Source organism: Nicotiana tabacum, chromosome 24 (genome assembly GCF_000715075.1).
Source record: "Nicotiana tabacum cultivar K326 chromosome 24, ASM71507v2, whole genome shotgun sequence".
Classification (NCBI taxonomy): domain Eukaryota; kingdom Viridiplantae; phylum Streptophyta; class Magnoliopsida; order Solanales; family Solanaceae; genus Nicotiana; species Nicotiana tabacum.
The window spans coordinates 75377684-75399002 of NC_134103.1; the positions used below are offsets into that span (position 1 = coordinate 75377684).

At 37.6% G+C, this 21319-nt stretch overlaps 2 protein-coding genes across 5 annotated transcripts; one reads left to right on the plus strand and one right to left on the minus strand.

Annotated features, from left to right (window-relative positions):
• The first annotated feature begins 2345 nt into the window (after nucleotides 1-2345).
• LOC107810906 (uncharacterized) lies at nucleotides 2346-13808 on the plus strand. Of its 4 annotated transcripts, none has more exons than XM_016635739.2 (10): nucleotides 2346-2769; nucleotides 3611-5222; nucleotides 5469-6905; nucleotides 7986-8359; nucleotides 8703-10363; nucleotides 11300-11738; nucleotides 11938-12097; nucleotides 12759-12862; nucleotides 12974-13065; nucleotides 13141-13808. In XM_016635739.2, the coding sequence occupies exons 1-10, from the start codon at nucleotides 2498-2500 to the stop codon at nucleotides 13215-13217; spliced, it is 6228 nt and encodes a 2075-aa protein (XP_016491225.2). In that variant the 5' UTR covers nucleotides 2346-2497; the 3' UTR covers nucleotides 13218-13808. The 4 variants fall into 4 exon arrangements, with proteins under 4 accessions (XP_016491225.2, XP_016491227.2, XP_075103148.1 ...); XM_016635741.2 differs by having other exon boundaries at nucleotides 11612-11738; XM_016635740.2 differs by having other exon boundaries at nucleotides 2634-2769; nucleotides 3606-5222.
• A 981-nt stretch (nucleotides 13809-14789) lies between these two features.
• On the minus strand, nucleotides 14790-20852 carry LOC107764979 (triosephosphate isomerase, chloroplastic-like). Its single transcript, XM_075247048.1, has 9 exons — nucleotides 20543-20852; nucleotides 19432-19458; nucleotides 19234-19303; nucleotides 18041-18164; nucleotides 17175-17259; nucleotides 16878-17010; nucleotides 16530-16703; nucleotides 16028-16110; nucleotides 14790-15024 (listed from the first exon to the last, which is right to left on the minus strand). The coding sequence occupies exons 1-9, from the start codon at nucleotides 20756-20758 to the stop codon at nucleotides 14968-14970; spliced, it is 969 nt and encodes a 322-aa protein (XP_075103149.1). The 5' UTR covers nucleotides 20759-20852; the 3' UTR covers nucleotides 14790-14967.
• Nucleotides 20853-21319: the final 467 nt, after the last annotated feature.

The following is a 21319-nucleotide window of genomic DNA, read 5'->3' on the forward strand; positions in this document are numbered from 1 at the left end:
CACAATACTTTTTGCAGTCCTGCAGATAACCTATTTATACAGAATAGTTTACACAAGCTAGTTACCTAAGATACTATGAGAAGGAAATTTAAAACATTGTTAAGAAATGGAGAGTATGTTGTCCAGATAAGGCCACATGTGCTCAAGAAATTTATCGAGTCAGTCCAGCTTCAGCAACATATAAAGATAATAATTATGTATACATAACTAAGCAACTCTAAAGATGCAGGTTAAACATGTAACTGAATATATACACGGTCATTATCCGGACAATAAACCCAACCAGTAATTTCAGGAAGTAATTGCTGCAAGCTTTGAGAATCTTGCTCGACCAATGGATGAATAGCAGGTCCTGATAGAGTAAATGAAAACTATTAATTGTTTTCAAAGGTGTTGATTGTGTAAAATAGAAAATATTATCTCTTCCAATGATAAAAGTGCAGAAGTGAGACATGAAATATATCAATGAGCAAGAAGGAGACATAAGTTAAATATGAGCAAAGTTCTACCGTTTCACCAACATGGCTACTAACTGACATATATTAAAGTACTCAACCTTTCATACCTTTAAGATAGTAATTAGAAATAGTAGTTTGGTCCTGAATGTTTATTTTAATTTGAGCAATTCATAGACACTCTTGTTTATACCCAACCAGAAGGGCTAACTAAACAACTCAGATTATCCAAATCTTTACTTTGGGACAAATAATGAAAAAAAATCAAAGCTCTATAATTTACAGGTTATACATTAAAGACTACAGTCTGATTATCAGTTTATTGAAGTTCAGTGAAGTCAAACTTATAAACCTTCAAACAATAGAGCCGTAGTAAAAGATCCAACACGATAGATCAGAAAACTAACTTTTTTAACTATGCGCTTACCTTGAAAAAGCAAAACGGAGCAGTGAAGAACATCATCGAAGTCGTGAAGATGAACAAACAGTTTTGAACTTTATGCTCTGTGTTTCATAGAAACCCAGCTTATAGAATCACAACAAAATACGTAAAAAGAACTTCTGACACCAATGAGCTTGAGTTTTATACCATGCAAAGGATTATACGTTATTGGCACCTACTAAACCCAAACCAATAACAAGAAGAATAAGTTTTAGTCAAGATAAAAATGAACCATCAAATAGAGTGCTTATTTCATGACCAACTGGTTTTGGAATATATGAAAAAAACAATAAATTTAGCTAAATAAGAACTACAAGATTTAGTCATATTAGGTTCCTATAACCATAAGTATGTATAGCTGCAATTAAATAAATTACAAGATGACATTGAAGTGGGTAAGCAGACATGTCCAATTGGTCCACTCTACTCTCAGTTGCTATCGTTCGTCAAGTAAGAAAAATTTAAGTTTATGTTCTTGTCTCCATTATAGGATGTGGAAAGGCATTCAAGAAGGAAACCTACAGAGGGCTACCAAGATACAAAGTTCTATACTACATGGATTAATACATCCTTAGACACATGCAACCAGCTTTAACCCAAACTTCAATCATATTTCAAGACGAAACTTTGTCAAGTTCTCAGTTTCGAGAAGTAACAAATCCAAAGAGTATTGGCATGTGCAACTTAATATTGTGTGTAAATTTATAATTAGTATCTCTAAAGCTAACACAATGAACATTACCTTTTTCAACTAAGAACACTTTCTGAATGATCTAGGACATGCTTTTGACACTTTTAAATAATGTTGCTTCATTACAATTTTGCATTGGCATCTCTAAAGCGTTGAAAGAAGTACAGAATCACACTTAATCGCAATCTGAATGCCAAAATAATGAAAGTATAATTTCTTAAACTATTATTCTTGCCTAATATTCTCTTGGCGCAGCATATTTTTTCGATTGTGCTGTAATATCTTACCATTTTGTAAGCCAGAGCTAATATCAAAGTAACAGACACAACATAGCTGGGGAAAAACTTTTTAAACCCATGTAATTACCTTGATAGAGCAAAAGTGCAGCTGACGGATGATGGCGTTACCAGTGTTGCAAGGAGATGACCAAATCGCTCAGTTTTTCAAAGAAATCCAGTAACAGATGTAACCTTCGATTAATCTTTTTTGATAATCTCAGTAAAAGTCAAAATTTAAATTTTGGCGAAAAAATGTGCGAAAATCAAAGAGAAAAAAGTAGCAAAACCCAAAGAAAAACATAGAGAAAACAAAGCAAATCAAAAGGATTTACTTTGGTAGAAGAAGCTTGAGCGGCGAAGAACTATGCGTCAAAAATTAAGGAGAGAGAAAATTGTTCTTCAAACTCGGTAATGGTGATTGCCACGGCCTAGGTAGAAAATGACCAACTGAGTCTACTTCTGATCTCTGCTATTCCCTCTTATTATAAGTAGTAATAAAACTTATACACTAATTATATACGGTTAAATATATATTATACGTCCTCAATCTATTTTTAGTTTTCATTCCCAAACTCCCACTAGTGACAAAACCCAAAACCCTGCTTCACTCCATCCTAGAACCCTAACAACAATGGCGGATTGTGAGTCGAAATCAGAACACAAAAAGATGAAGAAGACGAAGACGAAGACGAAGAAACGAAAGCAAAACAGCACCGATGAAGTTGAAGAGCAAGTCCATAACAGACCTTCAAAAGCCCATCGCATCAACCAGCAGCCCGGCGAAGTTGAAGAACCGATTATTCTGCCTGAAAGTGAAGAATCAATTAAGCTTCAGGATAACTCCCCATGGAGAAATCTACAGCTGATTTTGTCCCTTCAGAATAACTCTATCTCTCTCCAACAGTCAGTACTATTACTTCACTTCACTCTTCAGCTATATTTTGACTATAAAACTGTTTGGTTTTGTTTTTAGTTTGGAATTGCTTTGCTTTGTTTGCAAGTGTTTGGATTTGGTTTTAGGAGAATTGATTTTGTTATTAGTTGTAACAGAAACTTGCTTTGTGTTTTTTATTACTTTTATTTTTATCTTGTAAATAACTACCTTTAATACCAAGCTAGCCTGCGCAGAGGTGGAGCTAGGATTTTGAAATTTATCAGTTCTAAATTCTAGAAAAGACAGCTACTTGGTTATGGATAAATTATTTTTTATACATACTAAGTGAATTTTTAACACAAATACAGGATTTGGACCAAAGCTTCGCCCCTGAGTTTGGGTCGGCTATATGAACAGTCAATGTCCATGCTGCTATGTTTTAGACTCATCTTTTGTGAGGATTAATCATAAATTGACTAGTTTTATGCTGTCTGTTAGCAATGTTAGAGTTTGTTTTGTCCTAAAACAAGAACAAAACGAGACTGATGGTTGGAGAAGAATGCAAAAACAACTCATTAAAAAAAACAGAACTTCTAAGGTTGCGAGTGGTTCATAAAAATTGAAATAGAGTTTCTGCAAATGTTTTACGGAAACTGTTTTTCAAACAAAACTAACTGGATTTTTTTTCTCCTTTTAGCGTTTGGTCGAAACGCAGCTTTTGCGAAAAACTGAAATTTTGCTTTCTTTGCAAAAGTTCTTCAACTTTTTGAATCAGACACCACCTATTATTTTCATGTCAAAATATTAGTGCTCTCGCATTTGATTATTGTGAATTGATGGTTTTCTTCTAATAAACTAATTCTAGTGCAGAAAATTGGAGATGACATATAATTATGTGAAATCAAGAACAGAAGGGACAGGTGAAAGCAGGGAGGAAATACAGACAGTAAACTTTTCGAGAGTGATAGTTTTCCTTAACAATTGGGTTCAGAAAATACTGGTTTCTTCTGAAAAGAAAATTAGGGTGGAAGGAGACAAACATGGGATGGAAATTGCAAGGTCATATTTAGATTACAAATGTTGGGTGATTTTCAAGTTCTGCTTGGAGGAATCAAGTAAGATGGGTGTTTCTTTACACTTCTTAAGGGACTTGTTACGAGTAATCCAATATGTTTCAAGGGATGCATTGATACGTTTGGGTGATGAGCCTATGGTTAGTGAAGAGTTGGAGTTACATAGCGTAGTTCTTGATTGCATATCCTTGGTGTTCTCATCTCATGGGGGTATTTCTAATGAAAATCTAGACTTATGGATTTCATTGATTAGTATAGTGGTTGAATTTGTCCAAAAGGTTCTCAATGATAAGCTTGTTGGCACGAAGGCCGGTATTTTTGCCAAGCAGTTGTCCTGTTACTTGCTCGAGCCATTTGCTAAATTTCTAAAAGTCCATCCAACTCGTAAAAATGGTTTCCGCGATTTTATAGATAAGCTTTTTGAAGATTTGGTGATCTTGTGGGATGCATTAGATGTTAATGCCTTTGAAAGCAATCCAGAATGGAAAAGAAATCTACTGGTATTGATAGAAGAAGTTTTAACGCAGGCATTGTTCCATCCAACTCATATTGATGGATTTTTGAGCCTTCAAAGTACATCCAAGTATAGACGTTCTGATGATAAAAAATCAAAAGAGGAGAAAACTTTCATAAAAAGTTACCATAGACACTTATTTGATAAGTTGGGGAAGATTATAACCGGGAAGAATGCATCAGCACTCAGTGGTGCTGGAGAGCTGCTACGCCTGTTCATTAATTGTGTTTTTAGGAAAAATGGGGTTTCAGTCGGTGCAGAAGCATTTAAGCACCAGGATGGAAATTCTACTGCCCTTTTCAAGAGCTCTTCCAATAGTTCTGCAATTTCAAAAAGGCCTCCTTATTATGGTCTGGATGCAGAAGCACGGAAGTCGGTTTTTGATTTTTTTGTAGAGATTATGGAACTTTTCTTATCAGAGATTTATGCTCACTCACAAGCCAAACTGGAAGCTGGGCCTCTGTATTTGGAAATTAATAGCACATTAAGATCTCTCAATAAATTGCTTGCAACTTGTGTACTGGAAAAGGTATATATACGAACTGAAGATACCTCAGAAGGGGCTTGCTTTAAATTTCTGAAGTTAATTTATGATGCGGTCATGTCGCTTACTGCCCAAATGAATCAATTACTACAATCATTTGCCGCTTCAGAAGTGCAAATACCTGGGCAAGTGTTGATTCTAGCAGCCAAGGAAATTTTTCTTGCTATTCATTATTTAGTGGATATTGAATATGAGGTTGTCGGGGAAGATCTAGAAAAACTATGGGGTATGATACTTGCTCTTACAGCCAGTAGTCACTCTCTAATGAACACTTCAGATCAGCATTTGCTGACTTCAGAGGTACTTAAGCTTGGATGCAGACTGGTTCACCTCTACAGTGAACTTCGACAGGTTTGTGGAGTTTCTTTGATTAGGTTGCAGAAAGTTAATTTTGATGTGGAGGGATAAATTAAATTTTTTAGAAGGGTATGACACCTTTACATAACATCTTAGCTTCATGAACCACTATCCACCTTCTTCTTCTGCACCCTATGTGATAGTGATAATGGTTGAGCTAACCTTTAATATCATGCTTTATTATTGTTAATTTGTGGATTGAACTATTTTGTGGTCCTTGTTTTATCCTGAACTTTATAGGTTAACATTGCCATATTCACGCTAAGCAAAGCTGTTAGAGAAGTAGTATCATCATTCAGAAGCAACGAAGCATCCAGAGCTTCATTTCTCTATCACTCATTTGCTAATTCTCTTAGCATGTTAATGTGCTCTCCTGAATTCAGACTTTCCATCAGAAATGCTGTCAAGTCCATTCCTGAGGGCCAAGCAAGTGGATGCATCCGACAGTTGATTGTAGATATTACAGAATCTCTAGAATGGATAAAATCCAAATATCAGTTGCCTGCTGAGAGTGACTCTGCAGAACCATGTTTGAGTAATTGTGGCACGCTTTGCTTTGATCTAAAAGCCGAGCTTTTCGGGAAAAGTTTGACTGAAGTGTATACCCTTATTCTCGATTCAATGACTGTTACTAGCGGTAATAGCAGCCTCATTGCTCTTTCCGTGAAAGATTTGATGGCTGTTATCCGCCCTGGTTTGAGTAGCCTGGTCTCGCAAGATCCAGATGTTCTTAACATGTTCTTTCCTTTGGTAACGGGCAGAACATTCAGTAAGGCAACTGCACTTGGGAATGACATCCCAACAGTATGCTGGATTTTGGTCTTTTTCTTTCGTTTATATATGTCTTGCAGAAGCTTGCAAAGACAAGCCATTAGCCTGATGCCTCCAGATGCATCAAGGAAGATGTCAAGAGCAATTGCTGATTCTTTTGCAGCTTATTCTGCGAAGGATTGGCTGGAGAGGACTGTTTGGGAAGACGAAAGTTATTTTTCTTGGGTTGTCCAACCTTCAGCTCCTCTTCCTGCTGTTATACATATTATTGCTGAGTTTTGTCACCAGCACACTGTTATAGGTTGCTGTCCTCTTATTTATGTGTTGAGTGGTATGGCTCTTCAAAGACTTGTTGATTTAAATAGGCAAATGAAATCCATTGATTACATGCTTCAGAAGAATAATAATCTAGTCCAGGCTAGGTTAGACAGTGATGCTGGTCTGTCATCATACTCCAAGGATACTAAAAAGTGGAAAAAGCATGTCTCAACTCTGAGGAAGGAGGCAGCAGGCCTCACAGAATTCATGATGAGATATCTCTCATTAGTGACTGAAGATAGGATATCTAAGTCCTCAGTGGACCAAGTAAGCAGTAAGGATACATATCTCGATTATCTGTATGAAACCGAGGTATGGGATCTTGGCACTGGCTCTATAGATGAGAAGCTGTTTCCATCTGCTTTGTGGTGGATTGTTTGCCAAAATGTTGATATCTGGTGTCCTCATGCTTCTAAAAAAGATTTGAAGAAGTTTCTTTTAGCTCTAATTCAGAACTCCCTTCCTTGTTTTAGCACGAATATGAGTGGGCTCAGGAATCATATAGAGAAATCTGGCTATGTGATTGGAGTCAACCGACATTTGGTCTCAGTGGAACTTCTGAGCAACACCATTCTATATGAACAAAGAGTAAGTTCTTGTGTAGCTTCTACAGCACATACATTTACCGCAGTTTTTGCTTACTAATGACCAACAAAATCTTCATGCATCACATGTCACAACTTTCTGAAAGAACCTTTCCATGTAAATGTTACTTATTAATCCCTTAGTTAAGAAAATCTCAGCCAAAGAATGACATGACAAGGGAACATGTTTATGCTCTTTGGTTCAACTGCAGGGTTCATGGGTATGACTGCACATTTGATATTAAACTGAAGTAAAATTTCATCTAGTTATTGAAACACCCGCAGAAACATATTCATATGTGAAATCTACCCTGATATGCAATTGACTTATGTAGTAGTTTCTTAATGCCTGCTACAATTTGGATCTCAAGTTTGAGTCCTCCTGGAGGCAGGTTTTTATATTCTAAAAGGGAAGAATCTACCCATTTCAAGGACCAGTATGGGTTGCTGGTAGAAGTAGACCATGTTCAGCTCAGTGTTGTCAAAGGCGCGCTTAAAGCGCGCTTAAGCCCTGAAGCGAGGCTCAAAACATGTTGAGCGCTGCGCTTCGCTTTGTGGGCGCTTTAGTGTCGCATCAAGGCTCTAAGGCATACTTTTCCTTGCCAATGAGTGTAATCCTGAAAATGCGACATTAAACATTTGATATTTCACTTTATCGTAATTTTTTTCAATTTCTTTGTCCATATATTTGTTATTCATGCTTATAATTATTAGTCTTGGACTACGTATACATATTTTTACTTTTTCTCCAGTTGCGCCTTTTTTCATTAAAGCCCACGCTTTATTTGCACTTTGCACTTAAAGCCACAACGGACCTTAGAGCTTTTTTGCGCTTTTCGCCTTTGATAACACTGGTTCAGCTGGATTATGTAGTTCTCTGTGTCAGTTGCATAAGGGACTACATTAGCATCCCAGAGTTGTTAAAGACTTTGGACACTGCTCAAGTCCAGGTGTATCAGATTGGATAATCTTAGTCCACTTACTGCTTGCTAGTTTATCATTTTGTTTGTTGTGCTGTCTGGTTACCTTGAGATCTATTAGGAATTGTAGCTTCTTGTGGTGTCCTAACTGTATGTTATGATAGCCCATTTGCAGGCACATGGCATCCAGATTTTGCCAAATCTTGAAGAAGTCTGTGTCGTCAATATTTTCATATGTTGGAGAAGTTGATATAAACAGTTCACCAGATTGGGAGAATGCTGTACATGTGCTTGAAAAGTCATCTACAACATTTTTCAGATGTGATCATCCACAGGATGACTCATTACTGATAGAGCCAATCCATCATTTACTAAATGGCATACCTGCTGAAGCTTGTGAAAAGGAACGAACTCCTAATTTTAACACAGAAATCACCAGATGCCGGGCATTTCTCAACCTTTTGAGCTGGATACCAAAAGGACATCTTAGTTCAAAATCGTTCTCACTTTATGCGACTAGCATTCTCAATATCGACAGGTAATATCACTCTTTCCCCTTTTTGCTGTTCTCATCAGACTTTAAATGCCTTTACCATTAGCTGTTTGGAAAACTTTTAAATATTGACTTAACAATTTCAAGCTAGTAAATTCATACTGTAATCTTATTTGTGAAAAGTTACCAAAATGATACTGAAATTGCATGATAAGCATTCCAAAATGTAGTCCAGTCTTGAGTTCATTCACTATGAAACATGGGATACTTTCTATACCCCAGTGATCCAGTCCTTTATCCGGCTATCAAGCATTATTGTCTTTCTGCATCGTCATTTAGATCTTTGGTTTTCAGCTGAAGCTTTGCTAAAAAGGCTTAAATATTTCAGGCTTGTAGTTGGCTGCCTGTTTGATCAGCATGGGTCAGTAGCTTTATGCAACTGTTATGAGCTCTTGAGGTTGCTTGTCACCTGCCGGAGAACCTTTAAAAATCTAATACTGACATCATGCGAAGATAAGAAAGGTCATCAATCCTTGCTAGCTTGCTTGTTGTCGGAGAGCTCTCCTGTTATTTGGTTTATGAAGTCATTATCTGTGATAAATGGTTTTCAGAGTGCAATTTCTCGAGAGACTTCTCCTCAATTGAAACATATGATTTTCTCATTGATGGATCACACATCTTTCATCCTTTTGACTCTGTTCAAAGATCAATTTAAAGTTATTCTTGCTTTGACTGCTGGGAAGTCTTATGGTGGAGCTCTCAGTTCTGCTGATGGCCATGAAGAGACTGATATGAAAGAAAATGGTCCATGTCCAGATTTCCTTGATAATGGCGATGCACGGAGAAGTGTTTTATCTGTAGCTGACACCTTAATGGAACATGCACAGGACTTGCTGGACTCCCTAAATGTAGCGTTTGTTAACAGAAAAGTGGGTGATCTAGCTGGGCTTCAGGAAATAGAAAAAGTCTCACCTGTAGTTTCCTGCTTTCAGGGCTTCTTATGTGGTCTAGCTTCTGCAATGGACAGTTTAGATGTTAAAAGTAGCAGTACTCTTATCGAATCAACAAGCTGCGACCTCAAACTTCTGTCCACAATGAAAGCATGTGCAGACTTATTAAACTCCGTTTTGCATTTGTTGTTTCTTGAGGGTGATCAATGCCCTCAAGGTTTGTCTAGTACCCACTTTTCTATTGAGACGGAATTTTGCAATAAACTGTTGTCAATGGGAACTCACCCATCTAGGGACTCTGCTAATGAGGTTGATTCTGTGATTAAGGAAGAACAGCATTCTGGTTCCGCTGGCTCCGGTTTTGAGTCTCTTTTGGCCAATGTAGACTTTGGGCAACAATATTTGAGAAAATCTCTATTACAAGGACTTTTAAAAGGAGAGAATCTTGATGCAGCATTTTGTCTGCGGCAGATTTTCAATGCTTCTTCAGCTATTCTAAAATTCTCGTTGCATACCAAGTCTACTTCCTTGCTGTCGAGTCTACTTCCCATACTAGTCCGAGTTTCTCAAGTTTTGCTTTTTGAGTTTGCCAACCATTGTGGGGCACTAGAACAATTTTCTTTTATTTGGTTAGATGGTGTTGTGAAGTTCATTGGAGAGCTGGGAAAAATATTTCCGCTGCTTAATCCTTTGTCTTCTAGAGATTTCTTTGTCAAGCAAATAGAATTGCATCTGAGGGCTATGGGGAAGTGCATATCTTTACAGGGGAAGGACGCTACTCTAGCATCACGAGAGATAGAATCAAGTACCAAGATGCTAAGTGGTCTGCCAGAACTTGACCTACCCAACTCCAATTGGCTAAACCACTTGGATGAGTTAAAATCCAGATTGAGGATGTCATTTACGAATTTTGTCAGCAGATCTTCTGAATTGCATTTATTGTCTGCTATTCAGGCTATTGAGAGAGCATTAGTTGGTGTGCAGGAACACTGCATTATTAACTATGAAGTAACTACTGGATGTTTAGATGGAGGAAAGGTCTCGGCTAATGTTGCTGCAGGCATTGATTGCTTGGATTTGATTCTTGAATCTGTGTCAGGTAGGTACTATTTTATATCCAAGGTTTGCTTTCAAATACTAAGAGAAATGCAAGATATGTGCCACATCTTTTGCATCAAAATTCTTTGTTGTCATTTGAACTCCACAAATGATAGCATCTTTTTCTCACAGATATTGGCATAATTTTGTCCAGATGTTTAAAAATAAGAGAGAAATCAAGCTCATTGGAATGCAAGAAAGATCAGGAGATGATATATTTATTTTTCAGTTTACCTTGTAAAGGTTAAGAAAACACTGTTTGTTGTTGTCCTTGTCGACATGAAATTAACTGAATAGCTCTAACAATCAGATGCTCATTATGCTATTACTAACGGTTTGGATGTGGAAAAAAAAATCCTAATGGTCTGAAAGGATATTTTTGAGTAAGAGCATGGCTGCGTAAATAGTTTCTAAATCCTCCAGGTGCTACATTAACATGAAATATTAAAGTTCTGGTTTGGACAAATGAGTAACTTAAGTCATAAATGATAAATCGCAAGAGGAGCGTGTTGACTGAAAGGGAGAGGATAGCATTGTCTCCCTGGAAAAGGGGGACTTTTGATTCTTTTCATTCGTGATTTCTCGCCTTTCTAAAGAATCTTTTCACAGGGGGGTGTTTACTTTTAGAACATAAAATTAATCAAAAGGAACAATAATTGCCTTGGCTTTCCTCATGGCATATAAAGAGGCTAAGAGGACATCAGTTTAGGAATTTATTAATGTGTTCAAAGGCAAAGTACTGGTGAAGATTTCTATTTATGCATGAGCTCTCTCTGGAGCCTGTGCTGTTATTCGTTTGTCTGTTGGGTGGTCTAGGGAGCTGATTCTTCTTCATATTAAGTTGCAAAATCCCAATACTTTTGCCTCTATACTTAAGTTTGTCAGACTTGTGCTTATACTTGGGGTTTTGTATCTATCCTTTTTATCTTTTTTATAGGACGTAAGAAGTTGGCTTTGGTCAAAAGGCATATCCAGAGCTTAGTATCGTCTCTACTCAATATAGTCCTGCACTTGCAAGGTCCCAAGATCTTTTTCAGAAATCTTAAGTTCAGGAAAGATTTTGCTGAACCCGACCCTGGCTCTGTCTGTCTTATGTGCATTTCGGTGCTGACAAAAATTTCTGCCAAACACGTCTTCTTCCAATTGGAAGCATGCCATATTGGGCAGTTATTGCATATGCCTGCTGCAATATTTCAGAGTGTTTTCCAGCTTTGGATATCCAAAGTTCCTCTTTGTTCTAATTATACAGGAGGCTTGATTTTCGGAGAAACTGAGGTTCCTCGAACCGAGAGTAGTGCTGTGGATAGACAATTTTGCATAAAGTTATATGCTGCATGCTGCCGCATGCTGTGTAATGTTCTTAAGCATCACAGAAGGTTTGCTGCCTCCTTGATTCTTGTTTCCTTCAACTCAGAAATATGCATGGATTTTTCCTTATTTTTTCACAGTAGTGATTTATGATGATTCCTGGGGAAATTTAAAAGAGATAAAGACTCGTTATAGATGTGTGGACTTTGAGCAATCTTTCCCTTATAAATCCTGATTTATTATCTTGGTTTTCGCTCTAATATGTAGTGAGGCACGGCGCTGCATCGCTCTTCTGGAAGATTCAGTTGGCAGGCTCCTTAATTGTTTGGAGATGGTATGCACTAGTTCAGTTGAAGGAGATTATTTTGGATGGGAAGTGCAAGAAGGAGTAAAATGCGCCGGTTTCCTTCGAAGGGTGTACGAAGAGGTAAGGTTACTTGTACATTGTACCCTGTCAATAGTGTAGCTTTCAAATACTTTAACTTTGGGTTAACCATATCCAAGTACTTCCTGCCTGCATCATATATGGATGTTGCCTTTTTGCTCTTCTGAAAACATGGGAGTAAAAGGCAGATGGATTTCGGGCTTTAAAATAACTGTGGTGTCCGGACCAACTTTGCACACCTTGACTAATTCCACTGGTTACCTGGTACCTTCTACCAGCACAGGTACCGGTTAACTCTGTCCACCACCAAGGCTTGGACAGATGGGAAGAACCACCTAGTGCTTTTGCCTTCGCTAGGATTTGAACCTAAGACTTCATAGTTTTCAACCTACTTCATCGACCGCTACATGGTTGTTGGATGAACTTGCCTTGAGCTTCATCCTTCTTTTTGGATTTCTTGAATATGTTAGTTGTAAGCTTGGTTTGGTCATCAATCAGTTCTGAGGTTGTTGAAACTAGAAAACATAGGAAGCATATTACTGGTCCTCTCTTTTGATTCCAGATAATTTGAGAAGTTGGTTTCTTGTCTCATTTACTCTTTAAAAGGGTACTAGTGCAAGTTTCAGATTTGGGTCATCAATGCATTAGTTGCTTTCACTGTTTATGTCTTTCATACAATGACTGCTCCTTTCCCATTTCGCAGATTAGGCAGCAAAAAGATGTCTACGGCGACCATTGTTTTCAATTCCTATCTTGCTACATATGGGTTTACTGTGGATATGGCCGCCTTAGAAGTGGAATCCTCCGGTAACTTTTTGTTGTATTCACTTTTGATTTCATGTTAGAGGTAAAATATGAGTTGCATTTTTTATTCCTGTTCTCCAACTTTAATGATTTTATTTTTTTTTAACTATGAAGGGAAATTGATGAAGCTTTAAGACCTGGTGTCTATGCTTTAATAGATGCTTGTTCAGCAGATGATCTTCAACGTCTTCACACAGTATTTGGAGGTGAGCAATCTCAACCTGCTCTTCAGTTTGAAGAATATTGGGCTATTAGTTGCCTCATTATTTTTTCTTTCACAGAGGGCCCCTGCAGAAGCACCCTTGCGACTTTGCAACATGATTACAAGGTCCATTTCCAATATGAAGGAAAAGTGTGATCGACCATTTTAACTACCTTTGTTGGCTAAGTCTTCCTTGGAGGATCTGTATAACTATTGCTTTTGCAAGCAAAGTCTTCATGTGGACGAAACGAATCAGACTTGCAGAGTAATATTGCCAGTGAAACAACCTCGACATTGCACGATGGTGTGCTTGGAGGAGAATATCTTCCAAGAGATCAAGGGTTTTTGCTCATTGCAGCACTCGTAAAAGCAATGCCTCTTGATCCATTTTTCAAGACCAAGGGATGAAGGCTAATGAAAGCTAAGTGCGAAGATTTAACGTTTGCTTGTGCTCAGCTCCTAATGTTGTAGCAAACTGTATACACGCCCTTCATCAAAATCTGAGTCATTTTGTACAAAAGAGATTTTGCCGAGCTCGAGCCTTTGGGGGTTCCTGTGTATCGATATGGCCAGAAGTATTATGCCTCTTTTCAATTATTTGATGATTAAAGGTCCGTATTAGATAATCCTCATTAATTATATAAGAGCAGTGAGTAAAGTGAATGTAGTTTCTGACTTTCTGTAATCAATTTGCAATCACTTGCATTGTAAGTCATATGTTGCAATAAAAAGCTGTTTTACATATAATCAGCCAACACGATAACATTTAGATTCATATTCTAGAATAAAGCTATAAAGCAACATATCCCGTGCTATAAAGCAATCTCGATGTTCTATCCCGTGCTAATGCAAATGTTCTTACTTTTTTTCTGATAACTGAAAAATCCACTGCGAATTGACTGATCACAGTCCAATAATGCTCACAGCTTTGGAACCTGAGGGAGCATAGATCTATCTTGCTCTCACTTAAATTCCAGACTTCAGTCAGTTGCAAAGGTTTGAACTTGTCGAGTGTGCCTAATCCATACTTATGCACTACATCCTTACCATTGAGCCAAATTTCTGGCCCCGTCCCTACTGTTTGTATGTGGCTATGCAATATACTTACATTTTACTACTCTGTTGGTGGCACTATTGAGATCATCCCATGCAGTGCAGTGCGCTGGGACTCCCGAATACACTATACTTTGTATCGGATACTAATAATAGGTTGGACCGAGTTACGGTAGAGATAGTTCACTCTATTCTTTCTTCTTTGACGACTCATTTGATGGGCAGAAAGGCAGGGCATAAAGAAAACAAGATAAAACATAAGCAGTATGAACAAGATTGCAATACCCCACGGACATACTCTGCCACTTTGTTTATAACCAAAGTTGTTTTCCTAAGGTTGATATGGAGGCCAGAAATTCAATCTCCAAAGAACTACACTTGTAGTCTTACAAGGGTGGTATCAGAGTATATGCTTTGAGCATGGATTCTCCCTAACCTACTTTTCCTCTCAGAACTAAGGTGGCCTCGAGCATCTGAAACCAAATTGTAGTTTAAGTTTAAAAAAAACAGAAAATGAACTCCTCAACCATAATTCACAATCCTCAGTCACATTTGAAGTATAGGCACTTTTTTTTTGTTTGGGGGGTGGGGGGGGGGGGTGGCGGGGAATGGCTATGCACTATAGGCATCCAACACAACCCAACCCTGCTAATAAAAACACCGTGAAGCTCACCATTTTGCTACCAGTGTGTTATTAAATGTGATGGATGAGAAGTAAGTTACAAATGAAGAGTTGGAAAGTTATCAAAATTCCATGAGACAAAACTCACTCTTAAATTGGTCATCTGATCCTTCTGGCACTGGTATTTCTGTAAGCCATTTATTTTCCACGACGACAACCCATGACAAATGATCAAGCAGCTACCTTCTTGGATGTCACAGAATTAACAATGGAGGCAAACTCAGGACCCTGCAACATAGAATATTAAGGTTAGTGAGAAGTTCTAAATGCAGCTAACCTTTAGGCAAACTCAGGACTCTGGAACATAGTATTATTAAGGTTAGTGGGAAGTTCTAAATGCAGCTCATCTTTCAAATATTCAACAAATCTTTTCACATGGAGGAGCTCTGCTTTGAGACAGTGTCAACAAGAAAGAAATATGCAGACCGGCTGAATTGGTTTACTTTACTACACAGTTAATCAAACTAATTGCACTGTTTAGTTTCTTTGCTCAACCTACTTTATCTATCTACATTTAAATTTCTAAGATACAACCACCACCTATAGCTGATTGCTTCTTCACTTTATGCCCTCCATAACAGCAACAGTGGGTCCCAGACATTCCAGGATCATTTGCTGCATTTCTCAAACGAGCGTCTTAGCTTTCGCCTGCCATCATTTTCACTAAGCATAATGACCAGTCAACAGTTGACAGCAGGCTAGCAAAACCATATAATGCACTTTCTGCTGTTCCTGTTAATTCTCACCTCCAGCCGGCTCTCTTCCTCAATGCACCCCACAGTTCCCCTTCAACCACCAAGCTCTTGATTTTGCATCAAGCAACACAGCCATGCACTCAACTATCAAGGTTCTTCAAACTAATCTCCACATGTTGCTAGAGTTCTTCTCAAACCAAAGTAGGGTCTCCATGGAGCTTGCAGTAGTTGCCCACCAAAACCAAAGAATGTTATGTCCAAGAAATAGGGTAGGCCAATGTATAGTCACCGGGAATAACTGTTTCTAGATATGATTTTCTTTTTCTATGAATGCCATCGAATCTTGGTCAGCTAAAATTCAATAACTTATTCATTTGCTGAGTCTAGTAATTTTCGTCCAGGATATAGCTCATGCAAGTTTCAATCATTTCCACTGATTCAACTTAAAATCGGATACACTCCGTATGCTACAGTTGACAAGGAAATGAAGAAAAATTACCACCCAGATGCATGTACTTAGAAAATACAAGATTTACCTTTAAGGAAGCACCCCCTACTAGAAACCCATCTATATCTTCTTTCTTCGCAAGGTCAGAACAGTTGTTTCCATTCGCAGAGCCTGTCAAAAAGTTACAGTTTTAGGAACCATACCAATTACATGTCACTGTCACAAAAAATCTAGGCATATCATCAGCTAAGAACGTGCAAACCAGACTTTGAACACAGAAGATAGCCCTTTTCAAGAGAGAGACAAGTTCATGAAAACAATGCATCAAAGTTCATAGCTGACTCCAAAAAATAAAAAAACTAAAGGGACAAATGATAAAAATTCAACAAAAAGAACTGCAAATTTTGACACCCTAAGGCTCCACATAATTCAAGTGGAAGAGGGGAATTTTCAATACCTAGTTGACATGAGACCAAAACACAACATTGATGCAATCTTTAAATTTTAACAACTCATACATTCTCATGAATGAAACATGGAAGAAGGGAAGTTATTTATATGTGAATTCAACACTCAAATTCAAGGAATACCTCCATATATAATGCGTGTTTTAGAAGCAACTTCCGCTGAGACATTCTCACTAAGCCAACCACGAACAGCTGCATGCACCTCCTGAGCCTGCTCAGGTGTCGCCACTTTACCAGTTCCAATAGCCCATACAGGCTCATATGCAATGACAACATTATCCCAACTTGGTAAAGCATCTGCATGTCACTGAAAATTTCAATCAAACAGATTTAAGAAAGATAAAGCTTTCCCACATAATCCTTTTAACACAAGGGATAAATTCACTAAAACAAGTCAAAGAATATAAATCCATCCCTGCTCCAGGTGAGCAATTTTTTTGTTTTTATAGAACATAATTAGCAAAACCTGACCTGCAAAAGACTTCAATTGCTGAAAACATACATCAAAAGTTTTTCCCGCTTCTCTTTCCTCTAATAGCTCTCCAATACAGGCTATAACTCCAACATTCTGGCTCAAAGCATAAGCAGCCTTCTTTCCGATAAACTGCATGACAGAATGGCCCAGTCAAGTCCTTAGTGTACAGCTCAATGCACAGCGAAGTATATCATCAAGACCTGGCAAATGCTTTAATTTGCTCCACTCATGATCAAATAACTTAGCTCTTTCATAAGTTTCATAAATCTAATAGTTCTTGTGAAAAGCCTTACTTCATCATTTTCTCCAATAATATGTCTCCGCTCAGAATGCCCAAGAATGACCCACTTGCAGCCAAGATCTTTCAACTGTTCCACACTACAGATGTTAAAGAAAATATATTAGAAAGTGAATAAAAGTTAAATTAACAGAAGAGTAATCAGCCCCACGCTTGATTTATTACATATTTTGAAGTCAAACGTAATGACCAATGAAAAAATTATGCTCCCTGCCAGCCATTACCTAAAGAACCATGTCTTCTTTTCTGGGTGGGGATCAGGGGGAGGGGGAAAAGCAGTTCAAAGGTCATAGTTTGATGACTATACAACACACCGCATGGAATACAAAAAAAGTATATCGACCTGAAATCCGACACAGTAAGAACTCCAAAATCCTAGAGTCAAGTCTCAAGACAACCATAACCATACGGAGAACACAAAGAGAGACTTCCGTCAGAACTGCCGAGTCATGCAGGCTCTAATATTGGTCAAAATCTAGTTAAGACTTGCTTATTCAAACATAGAAGAAAACAGATGTTAGATGCACCTTGGAAGGAACCAAATCAATTAGAACTAAGCTGGGTCAGGTTAAGGAAGATAAACTTGTGGATAGATTCATTAGCCATCTCGTCACTCCTCTACCGGAGAAATTGTCATTGAGCTCCCTTTATGTTAATTAAAAAGCCCAGTTGAGAGAATCTCTCAAGTCAAAATTATTTCCCTAAGTAAATCTTGGTCTAGCTTTTCAGAAATTTGGAAATGCTGCAAGTTAATGTTCGAACCAAATTTTTAAAACTTAATAGAAACCATTATACACTGAAGAACAAGACAATTCTGGCGCATTATTTGATTTAGATTTAGACTGAAAAATGGAGCTTAACCTGATTTCACCCGTGAAAGCTCCGCCTTTGCCAGTCCAACAATTCTGAGCAGAAATCTCGATCCTATCAGTTAGTGAACTCTTTACTTGATCAATGTACAGAAAAGGAGGTGCTACAACCACATCTGCAAATTTTCCAGAAGACAGATTCTTTTGTGTTAGCAACTGATTCAGAAGATAAAATAACTATCTAAAAGCTACAAAATTAATAGCACTTTCAGCATTGTTGATAAATTGACCAAAGAAGATGAAAAAACCCAACATCATAGGTGGCAAAAAGTGTCTTCTCTATGTGTGGGTTTGATATTACAATGCAGCAACCATAAGCGTGGATACTTTGAAAGGACTGAGCTGTCCGCACCAAAGGTCCATGAAACTTAGGACCATGGACAATCCAATTACATAGATTGGTATTATATCTATTTTCTTTTGGCACTACGTAGTCGAAAGGGGAAGCGAAGCAAGAAGAAACAAATAGACAGAGAGTAGGGAAGAGGAAACTGACTTATCTAAAATGCAGCACAACTGCAAAGAACAACTAGAAGAAGGAACACCTTAACATAAGCATCATTTTTTTGCGTCCTTTTCATGCCTTTGACATTCTTTGAGCAAGCTAATTAACATGGGTTCCTTCTGAATCCTACGGCCAGAACATTTAAGAGGACTTGTTTTTCAAAATTATCTGCAGTTCTAGGTTTGTAAAGGGCCGAGTGTCAATAGGACATGTGGATAAGGCAGTGCATGAACACTCTGATTGCAGATCTTCACTGTTTATAATTGCCCCCACCCCCCCCAAACCTTCTAAACCTTCTGCAACTCTAAAATTTCTGCCTTTTCTATTAAGCCTTGTATAATCATATCCAGTCATACCAGTTCACCAAGACTATGAAAAGAATTATTCCGGATTGCAAATACAAGCAAAAAATGAAAAAAAGGGCACGGTGTTACTCAAGTGGTCTTGACAAAAAACGAGATATCATCTTTGAACAGAACAAGAAAGGGATATGCACAACAAACCATGGTAAACTAAGGGAGAAAAGTAAGGGTCATTGTGGCAATTATTACAAGCTTACAAATGTTACTCCGTAATCAAAATCTTAATAGGGTAGAAAGCCATCAGGACAGCTTCACAGAAATGTTGATATAAACATATACATAGATGGTATGGGATGCGAACAACATGGAAAAACTCACCAACATCAGACTCGAGCTTTGCACTGTTCAGATCAGAGATAAGCTTGCTTATGGAGTCCTTTGTTCCATTCTGGGGGAACATGGATGAACATAATGAAGATGAAGCACGTGGGAAATAAATGCCACCAGTCATAAAGAATGCAAGGAGCGGTTTTCAATTAAATAATGAGAGAAGAGAAAGTAATATGTCATACTTACACATTTCCAGTTGCCACCAACAAAGAACTGCAAGCAAGAAGAAAGCTAAGATCAGACATCCAATAGGAAAAGGGCAATGCTTTAAAAGTTTCAATGTGTTATACGAGGGTAGAGGAAGCTACTATTTAGGAAAGACCATTGTACTGATACGAGTTGCAAGTACTTTCACTTTTCCGCTTTTTCGAAGTTTCAGATTTTACATTTGCTCTTTAACAAAACCAATTCTTAACTTTTTGTTGTCCCCTCTAATTTCTCTTTGGTTTTCAACTTCTGTTCTGATTGATTAACAAAGTGGAGCTCCTGTTATGAAGGAATAGTTCAAATATTTCCCTAATTGACCAAAAACAAGCAATCGTGTGATATTCACTGATTATATCAGGTAGGATGTGGTTAGTGGTGGGAGACTTCATTAAGATAGTCTCTGCTGTGTATATTATACATGGAGATGGGAAGATCTCTTCTAGTAGGAGAAATTCTTTCGCCTTTTTCAAACATCAACTGCTCCCAATGTAATTGGTTTGGAACAAATGGCCAAGTTGAGTTGCTACAATAACGGATAGGCCATGGTTGGGGCATAAAGTTCTAATCTTTCCCAAAAATATGCGTTCTGTAAACAAATTCTCTCGTTTCACTTATATATCTCTAAGGAAACAAAACATTTCATTTACGAATGACACTTAAGAATTTCACTACCTCTAATTATTGGAGTATAACTTTTCACACACTCTAAATACTGTTTGTCACAGAAATTAATTTTTAAGCACTATCCAACCTCAACTAGTTTGAGATTGATGCGTAGTTAGATTGATATTCAATCCAAGCTTAACAGTGTTAAAAAAAAGGTACCTCCAAATTACAGCTTCACATACTTATTTCTTTCTTATGATTTGCTGTTTTTTTAATAGTAATAATATTAATTCAATTTACTACAAAAAAGGCAGCCTTTTTATTATCTTCTCCAGTTACAGTAAAAGTAAAAGACAGTAAAAACTTTCACCAACTGAACAAATCTACATCAAATTTAAAAATGTACAACGCAATGGAGGTATACATACACAAAGCATTAGAAATGTGTGACATCTCATCTAAAAACTTAATTAAGCGGTTTTACCTTGCCGGAGCCGGCCATAGTGACGACGGCTCTACAACCTTTCTGAGAAGAAGAAAGGCGAAGTTGAGAGTCCACATTTTGGAAAAAGGATTGAGTAGTGGAAAAGGAAACAGAGTTTAAAGAAGAAGGTCGGAGGCCAGAGAAGTGAGGACATGAATAGGAGGATTTGGGGCCAGAGAGTTGGGAAGCTAAAGAAGAAGTTGAAGCTACCGCCATTTTCCACAACTGTGTGAAGATAAAAACTGTCTCAAATGGCAGCTTTTTCTTCTCTGGTTTTTGGTTGTGGTTAAAGAATGTGCTGTTACTGTTGTTGTTGGGAACATCTATTTGTGTTATCTATCGGTTTGCTTCACGATAGTTTGCGGTGCGTGAATATCACGTTCCAAAAACCTCTTTCAATTTTGTAAATGGAAAATGTCCAAATATGCGGGTCAATTGATTTTTTGACCTTTTATAAATTTATTTTTAGTTTTATAATCCTACCTTTTTTTTTATACATGTGAGATTTACTTTTACACGTAAGAGATCTTTCATTTACACATAAGAGATCTAAAAAAGATATTTTCTTAAATTCAATATTGTAAAAGGCCAAGAAAGCCTAAAACCTCCAAATATGCCCTTGAAGGAGTATATAAAATTGGATGAATTTGTCCGTCGTTAGTACTTTGATATAAATACGCCTCTACCGTCCAATACTTGGTTTGAATATGCTCTTATTTTAAACGATCTCATATAAAGTACAGGGGCATGTATGAGCAAAGTATTAGTAAATCTGCT

Bases quoted from the DNA above. Each gene is read 5' to 3' on its own strand.
- LOC107764979 (XM_075247048.1), bottom strand. From the start codon at position 20,758: ATGGCGGTAGCTTCAACTTCTTCTTTAGCTTCCCAACTCTCTGGCCCC. The intron at 18,165-19,233 runs GTGAGTTTTTCC...GAAAATTTGCAG, and splicing joins AAAGCTCGAGTCTGATGTTG to ATGTGGTTGTAGCACCTCCT. The intron at 16,704-16,877 runs GTCAGGTTTTGC...AGTGACATGCAG, and splicing joins GCAATTGAAGTCTTTTGCAG to ATGCTTTACCAAGTTGGGAT.
- LOC107810906 (XM_016635739.2), top strand. From the start codon at position 2,498: ATGGCGGATTGTGAGTCGAAATCAGAACACAAAAAGATGAAGAAGACG. The intron at 6,906-7,985 runs GTAAGTTCTTGT...ATGTTATGATAG, and splicing joins CCATTCTATATGAACAAAGA to CCCATTTGCAGGCACATGGC. The intron at 12,863-12,973 runs GTAACTTTTTGT...TTAACTATGAAG, and splicing joins CTTAGAAGTGGAATCCTCCG to GGAAATTGATGAAGCTTTAA.